Source organism: Tachyglossus aculeatus, chromosome 10 (genome assembly GCF_015852505.1).
Source record: "Tachyglossus aculeatus isolate mTacAcu1 chromosome 10, mTacAcu1.pri, whole genome shotgun sequence".
Lineage (NCBI taxonomy): Eukaryota > Metazoa > Chordata > Mammalia > Monotremata > Tachyglossidae > Tachyglossus > Tachyglossus aculeatus.
In genome coordinates, this window is record NC_052075.1 from 51,167,756 (window position 1) to 51,175,491 (window position 7,736).

At 57.6% G+C, this 7,736-nt stretch overlaps 1 protein-coding gene across 2 annotated transcripts; it reads right to left on the reverse strand.

Moving 5' to 3' along the window:
- Positions 1-525: 525 nt before the first annotated feature.
- On the reverse strand, positions 526-7,176 carry CD37 (CD37 molecule). 2 transcript variants are annotated; one of them, XM_038752259.1, is made up of 9 exons: positions 7,085-7,176; positions 6,312-6,395; positions 5,625-5,697; positions 4,065-4,189; positions 3,761-3,835; positions 3,503-3,610; positions 2,600-2,818; positions 1,732-1,815; positions 1,082-1,478 (listed from the first exon to the last, which is right to left on the reverse strand). In XM_038752259.1, the coding sequence occupies exons 2-9, from the start codon at positions 6,384-6,386 to the stop codon at positions 1,185-1,187; spliced, it is 1,053 nt and encodes a 350-aa protein (XP_038608187.1). In that variant the 5' UTR covers positions 6,387-6,395; positions 7,085-7,176; the 3' UTR covers positions 1,082-1,184. The 2 variants fall into 2 exon arrangements, with proteins under 2 accessions (XP_038608188.1, XP_038608187.1); XM_038752260.1 differs by lacking the exons at positions 1,082-1,478; positions 7,085-7,176 and adding an exon at positions 526-1,053 and having other exon boundaries at positions 6,312-6,511.
- Between the last annotated feature and the right edge of the window lie 560 nt (positions 7,177-7,736).

The following is a 7,736-nucleotide window of genomic DNA, read 5'->3' on the forward strand; positions in this document are numbered from 1 at the left end:
TGTTGGAGCATCAGTAGCTGGGGGTCACCCCAAAATGTCCCCATCCAAACGCCTCCTCTGAAGGTCGTTTAAGTACAGTTAAAGGTGATGGGTCCCCTTATTGGGGGAACCCCCCCCCAAAACCCAGCCCTGAGATTTTCCCAGCACAAGGCAGACTCCCCCACTTCCTTCCCCCACAATTTGGACTAACCCTGACCCTCCTATCCCCTGATTTCCCTGAGGAAGCTGGGGTGGGACAGAGGCAAGAATGGGGATGGAGTAGGAGGGAAGAGACCCAGTGACCTGGAGACCATTTTCTTACCTGTTCAGCAGTATTCAAGGGAGAGCACGAATCCCTGTTTTGGGAGGAACCCCTCTACTCAAGGCTGTGCCCCCTGCCCCTCCACCCCGGTCCAAACTGTGGGCCACAAAAGGGGGCAGGCACTGCTTTGGGCTGCAGGCAGAAACCCCTGGGCTCGGTGCTTTGGGAGGAAGGCTAATTTATTTTACCCACCTGATGGCTTGCTGGGAAAGGGATTAGGACGGAGGCCAGGCCAGAAAACCCCATAAAATTGTTTATTTATAAAACGTACCTGAAAGAGAGGCGCAAGGAATGGGCTGGGAGGGAGAAAGGCGGGGTGGGGCTGGGACTCCAAAGGATCCTTGAAAGGAGGTGGGGGACAGAGAGGGTTCAGCTGGAGGAACGGTTTAGACCCCGGAAGGGAGTGGATGAATGCGGGGAAGAAGTTATTCGGTCCCTGAGGAAAGCAGAAGCCAGCAGTGGGGAGGTAGCGGGGGAAAAGCGGGGAGTTAGGAAGACACCTTGGGAGCTGAGGGAGGAGGTGGTGGAGAGTCACAAAAATATATACAGCTCTGTGGAGGGGAACCGGCCCCCCCAGGACTGGAGGGATGGGGAGAGGAAAGGTGCAGTGGTTTATCCCTGAACCTGAGGGTGGAGACGGAGGCGTCACAGTCCCCTGAGCAAGGGGTCAAGGCCTAGGAGTATCGCGCGAGCTTGTTGTAGTTGTGATCCAGGTTCCTGCACAGGAACATCGAGAGGGCCATAACCCCGAGCTGGGGAGAGAAAGGGGATGGAGTCAGAGGGCAGGAAGCCCCTCCAATTGGCCGCCCGCCCCCCTCCTGGGCGGGGGGAACCATTTGCATCCCCCCAGAACACCAGCTCAGCTCCCATGTGTGTCCATTTGTCAGACCCTTTTATTGAGAGAACCCTTCCTCTTGGTCTTCCAGGAGCCCAGCTCCACTACGTGGAGGCAGAGGTGGGGGGAGATGCGGGGCAGGTGGGGAGGGGCCCGGGAGATCTGTGGGATCCTGGGGGTGGTGGGCAGGCGGGTCCAGCGCTCCTGCAGCGACGCCCCACGGCCCGCCAAGGACACCAGCCCCACCAACCGCCCCACGGGCCCCTCCCGCAACATGGTTCTCAGGGCCCCCCAAGGCCGGGCCCGCTGGCTGAGCACCCAGGTCAGCCCGGCCGAGAGCACCTGGAAGTGGAAATGCACCGGTGAGTCAGGGGGTGGAAGGGTGGGGAAGAGCCTGCAGGCCTCCAATCAGGGGTGGGTAACTAAAGGCACATCCAGTGAGGGATGTTGGGGCTGGATTCCCTCAGGCTGTCACTCAGTCTTCCAATCCACCCCTCTTCCCTCCCCTCTCCCCAGGGCGCAGGGGGGCCCGAGGGCAAGCCAATGGGATCACCCTGGGCCGGGTCAGAGGAGGGGAGCAGGACTGGACTTGTACCTCAAGCAGTGCGATGCCCAGGCAGACGCCAACGATGGAGATGAGGTTGTTATTGAGCCACGCGTGGACACTGCGGGCGCAGCCCTGAGAGAGGATTGGGGGGGGAGGTGGTCAGAGGGCGTGGGCCCAGGCTGGGCGTCTCCTCAGCCCTGCCGCTCCCCACACCCTGTCCTTTCCACCGAGATAGGACTAGATTGGGGGTGAGTTGGGATAGGAGCCCTAGGCAAAACCCAGGAGAAACAGGCAGGAACCAGAGTGACCAAATCACCGGCTTAGAGGGGCACCTGAAGTGTACCAGGGGAAGTCAGTCAGTCCATCGTATTTACCGAGCACTTACTGTGTGCAGAGCACTGTACTAAGTGCTTGGGAGAGTACAATACCTCAATGAACAGACACATTCCCTGCCCACAAGCTTACAGCCTATAAGGGGAGACGGATGGTAATATAAACAATCGAAGTGGACAGTGTCCATCTCAGGGATGTGGTTGTCACGGAAGGGGCACAGAGGAACAAGGGGCAGACTGAATCCTGTCAGGGCAGCCCCCTGCCCCAACAGCTAAGGACCCCTCTAGACCGTCAGCTGCTCTAGGGTCAGGATGGTGTCTGCTAACTCCATTGTACTCTCCCAAGATATCAATGCAGTGCTTTGCACACAGTAAGCGCTCACCAAATAACCACTGGTTAGTTGAGGGAGGCAACCCAGGTGGTGACCTCTGAGCTGGGTTTCTCCGCTACTCCCCTGAACCCACACACCCACACCAGGGGGTTGGGGACCCAGGATGGGGTTGGGGATGGAGGGAAGAAAAAACTGCTCCCTCCTCTCCCACCCCATTCAGTCCCCCATCCACCGCCCCACGATGTCACTCACCTCCCTGTAGACAGCCACATCCCCAGGGCAGAAGCCAGAGGGGATGGGGGCCACTGGGGCCCCGGGGCCAACCAGCGCAGTCGTGGAGTCAACCGTCACGTTGGAGTGGATCTCGGTGCTGTTGCGGCAGGAGCAGGGAACTTGGGGGGCCGAGCTGTTGGAACGCAGACCCGGGTTCCGAGTCCAGTCCTGGGGGGAGGCCCAGCCACAGCAGTGGAGCTGGGGGTCAGGGGAGAGAACAAAGCGGAGGGTCAGGAGCCGGAGGCGGAAGCGAGGTGGCGGAGGCCACTGGCTGGGACCCAAGAGAAGGCTTGTAGGGGGGTGTACAGGGCACAGACCGACTGGACTTCAACAGCCACAGAGACCCAGTGAGCAGTGATTTGCCCCTCTGTTACTGAAGCCGGCCGGAAAACAGCACTGTGCTCCATCAACACCCAAAGGGGCCGACCGCCAGGAGCCTTAGGGGAAGGCGCCCAGAGCCAGGAGGGCAAGACTGCTGAGGAGAAGCAGCGCAGATCGTACCCGGAGAGATGGGGGCACCCGCTGATTCCCAAGCGGCGAGCCCGGGCTGGCCCAGGCCTTCTGGCATCGGTAAAGCCCTGAGAGTTGCGATCTGGGGTGGAATTTGGAGACTGCTCCGCCTCAAATGGTCACCCTTGGCCCACAGAAGCCCAGCCCTGAATCGAGGATGGGGGAAGGGGCCGTGCTAGGGCTCAGCCTTGCTGTCTGGTGATGCTTCACAGGACCGAGGTGGGCCTGGCCCCCAAATGCTGGCAAGTTCTCACCCATTAAACTTTCCTGAACCGCATCTGGCCTACGATCTCCAGACACGGGCCTGGGAGGGGGTAGGGGTTGTGGGTCTCGGGAAGGGGAAGGGAAGAGGATGGGGAGGGCAGCTCTCACCTGGAATTGGACATAATCCCAGTTCTCCTCACCAACCCGTTCTTTTCCTGGCTTCTGCTGGTAGTTCTCGATTAAGTCCACCACCACCTCGCCCACTTTCGCCTTCAGCTGAAGGAACAGGGGGAAATAAAGGATGACAGCCCCCTCCCTCCTGGACAAGATGTCCAAGACTGGCCACCCCACTTCCTTCCAGCCAGCCCTCCCTCTGGGGCCTTTCCTGACCCTCTCTGCCCCCACCCCGACCCTGAGGTCACTCACGCGGCCACGCTGGGTGTAGATCAAGACTCCCAAGGTGATCTGGGCTGTGAAAAGGAGGAGCAGGACCCCAAAATACTGCAGGTGGAGGGGAGACGGGAAGGGTGTGAGGAAGGGAGAGCTCTTCCCCCAGCCCCCTCCACCACCTCCCCAAAACCCGGTCCAGGATCAGCGCTTGCTCTGGTGAGAATAGGGCGGGATATGCAGGGGGCAGGACTTTGGGGAGAGACTTGTCCAGTAGGGTCAGGGCTTGTGGGGGAAGGTGGGCTGCGGACGCGGACACACAAACACACCGACACAAACTCACGCAGCCCAACAGGCAGCGGATCTCTTTGAGGGCACCAAGGCAGCCCAGGAAGCCGAGCAGCATCGTCAGGATCCCGGAGGCTGAAAGCGCGAAGGACCATGCACGGAGCGGGGAGTACGACACACCTAGAGACGGGGGGCAGGCGGGTTGGGGGAAAGGAGAGGAAAGGGAGCACGGAAGCCCGGAGCTAGGACTGTGTAAATGGGGATGGGGTCCGGGAGCTGGGGGCTCAATGGACGGGCTTTGGACTCAGAGGTCACGGGTTCAAATCCCGGCTCCGCCACTTGTCAGCTGTGTGACTTTAGGCAAGTCACTTAACTTCTCTGGGCCTCAATTACCTCATCTGTAAAATGGGGATTAAGACTGCGAGCCCCCCCATGGGACAACTTGATCACCGTGTAACTTCGCCGGCTCCTAGAACAGTGCTTTGCACATAGTAAGCGCTTAATAAATGCCATTATTATTATTATTATTCTTAAACCACTTCAGGGTTAAGGTCATGTGGATCAGAGCACTGGGGTCAGAATAATAACAGTGATATTCGTTAACAGCACTTATTATGGGCCAAGCACCGTACTCAGCTTTGGGTTGGATACATGATAATCAGATCAGACACAGTCCCTGCCCCACATGAGGTTTACAGTCCGAGTGGGAAAAAGAGGTACTGAATCCCCATTTTACAGATGAGGAAACTGAAGCCCAGAGAAGTTAAGTGACTGGTTCAAGGTCTCACAGCAGGCAAGCAGCAGAGCTGCGATTACAATAATAATAATAATAATGATGGTATTTGTTAAGCGCTTACTATGTGCAAAGCACTGTTCTAAGTGCCGGGGAGGTTACAAGGAGATCAGGTTGTCCCACAGGGGGCTCACAGTTTTAATCCCCATTTTACAGATGAGGTAATTGAGGCCCAGAGAAGTTAAGTGACTTGCCCGAAGTCACACGGCTGACAGTTGGCGGAGCCAGGATTTGAACCCACGACCTCTGAATCCAAAGCCTATGCTCTTTCCACTGAGCCACGCTGCATCTCCAACGTTCTCTAATCCACGCTGGATTAGAACCCAGGCCTCCTGACTCCTAGGCCCAGGGTCTTTCCTGGGCCTGGGAAGCAGCGTGGCTCAGAGGAAAGAGCACAGGCTTTGGAGTCATGTCATGGGTTCGAATCCCGCCTCTGCCAATTGTCAGCTGTGTGACTCTGGGCCAGTCTCAACTTCTCTGTGCCTCAGTTACCGCATCTGTAAAATGGGGATTAAGACTGTGAACACCCTGTGGGACAACCCGATCACCTTGCAACCTCCCCAGTGCTTAGAACAGTGCTATGCACATAGCAAGTGCCATTATTATTTTTATTATTATTATTTCCGCTAGGCCTCGTGGCTGCTTGTGAGCAAGCTTGGGAGCGGTCAGGGCAAGGGCGCTGGGTTGGAATCATTATGGAGGGAATACGGAAACGGAATTTGGGAAATCGGGAGACGGGGACTAGGTCGCTGGGGGGGTCAAAGAGGGGGGTCACCCTTCCCCACCCTTCTGCCTTCTCCTCCCCCAGTAGCCTGGGCTCACCCAGGAAGGAGGCAAAGCTGTTCCGGTCGAAGAGAATCCACAGCCCGAAGCAGAAGAGGAGTCCACCGAGGACCTGGAGGCGGATGGGGGCAGGGGTCGGGGGACATGTGGGGTGGAGGGTGGAGGGATCATTCATTCGTATTTATTGAGCGCTTACTGTGTGCAGAGCACTGTACCAAGCGCTTGGGAAGTACAAGTTGGCAACATATAGGGACCGTCCCTACCCAACAGCGGGCTCACGGTCTAGAAGGGAAAAAGAAAAAAAAAATCCCAGGAGGTGACCGACACTGGGCAGTGGGAGTTGCGGGTGGACCTTGACCCAGGTGGGCTGAGAGGGGAGCTGGAAGTCAATCAATCAATCAATCGTATTTATTGAGCGCTTACTGTGTGCAGAGCACTGGACTGAGCACTTGGGAAGTCCAAGTTGGCAACCTATAGAGACAGTCTCTACCCAACGGTGGGCTCACAGTCTAAAAGGGGGAGACAGAGAACAAAACCAAACACACTAACAAGATAAAATAAATAAAATAGATATGTACAAGTAAAATAAATAATAAATAAGTCCGGGGAACCCAGTAATGTTGGGGTGGTCGGATGGGGAAGGGGAAACAGGAAGTCTTGGGTGGAGGACAGGAGGGGCCCAGGTGCCCGGGGGACCCTAGGGGACTGAGGGGCGGCGGAACTCACGAAGAAGAAGAGATTGAACACGAAGAGGAAATATTTCGTGAGGCTGAGACACCCGTTCCCGGCCTTGGGCGACATGGTGGTTGCCTGGTGGGGGCCGGTGATGAGATCAGAGGGAGGCGGAGGCCCCGGCCGGGCAAAGCAACAGGGAGCCCCGGAGGGGCTTCTCTCCCCTCCCCTCCGCCCCACCTGCCTCTCCCAGGGGGAGGGAGGGCTCAGAAGGGTCTCCTCTTTGCTGCCCATGGCCGGCGGGGCCGGTCAGGGGACGGGGGGGGCCCCCCCAACCCAGCCCCCCAACCTCACAGTGAGGCTGCCTATCGTCACAACACCAACTGGGCGTCCGATAAGCTGATGCGGCGACAAGACAGCTGGCCTTGGGGCCCTGTTTTTTGGGGGGGTTGGGGGGGGAAGTGAGAGTCTGGGGGGGGGGTCCCTAGGGAATGGGGAGCGGGGATTTCCTAGCAACCTGTTTTGGGTTGCCCCTCCCCTCTGATTTCTTCCCCCTCCGCCCCAAACCCCGGCTCAGGAAATGGGGGTGACCGGGCCTGTGGCCTCGCGGGGAGGAAGTGGAGGGAGGAAAGTGGGGTGTCAGGGGGGGAAAGGGCTGGGCCCCCCCCCCCTGGTAACAGAGGGAGCCGGGCCGGTTGCCATGGGGTCGGTAAGAGACCCCGGCAAGGATGGGGAGGAGGAAGAGGAGGAGGAGGGGGGAGGAGGAGGAGAAGGAGGAGGAGAAGGGGGCCCAGGAAGAAACGCGTCCCCTTCCCCCCCCTTTTTACCAGGTCTGCAGCTGGGGAGGCCGAGCTCCGGGGTCCTCCCGCCAAGGGGTCCACTGCCCCAACTCCGGCCGAGGCGGGGGTTTTGGGGGGCCCCGGGGGGGCGTCGCCCAGCCCCTCATTGGACCGGGGCCGGCCTTGCCCCGCCCAGCCCTCTTAACATGGAACCGCCTCGGCCGCCGTTTTCGGTCCTTCAGCAACAATAATTATATGTGTAGTCATTCAGTCGTACGTATTGAGCGCTTACTGTGTGCAGAGCGCTGGACCAAGCGCTTGGGAAGGACAAGTTGGCAACATAGAGAGACGGGCCCTACCCAACAGTGGGCTCACAGTCTAGAAGGGGGAGACGGACAACAATACAACAAAACAAAACTGTATATATGTTTGTACATATTTATTACTCTATTTATTTTACTTGTACATATCTATTCTATTTATTTTATTTTGTTAAGATGTTTGGTTTAGTTCTCTGTCTCCCCCTTCTAGACTCTGAGCCCACTGTTGGGTAGGGACCGTCTCTAGATGTTGCCAACTTGGACTTCCCAAGCGCTTTGTACATATTTATTACTCTATTTATTTTACTTGTCCATATCTATTCTATTTATTTTATTTTGTTAAGATGTTTGGTTTTGTTCTCTGTCTCCCCCTTCTAGAC

What these genes read in the sequence shown, in the direction of transcription:
- CD37 (XM_038752259.1), bottom strand. Translation starts at nt 6,386, where the DNA reads ATGTCGCCCAAGGCCGGGAACGGGTGTCTCAGCCTCACGAAATATTTC. An exon ending in CAGCTTTGCCTCCTTCCTGG is followed by an intron (nt 4,190 to 5,624) that starts GTGAGCCCAGGC and finishes CCCCGTCTCTAG; the next exon opens with GTGTGTCGTACTCCCCGCTC. An exon ending in ATGTGGCTGTCTACAGGGAG is followed by an intron (nt 1,816 to 2,599) that starts GTGAGTGACATC and finishes ATCCTCTCTCAG; the next exon opens with GGCTGCGCCCGCAGTGTCCA.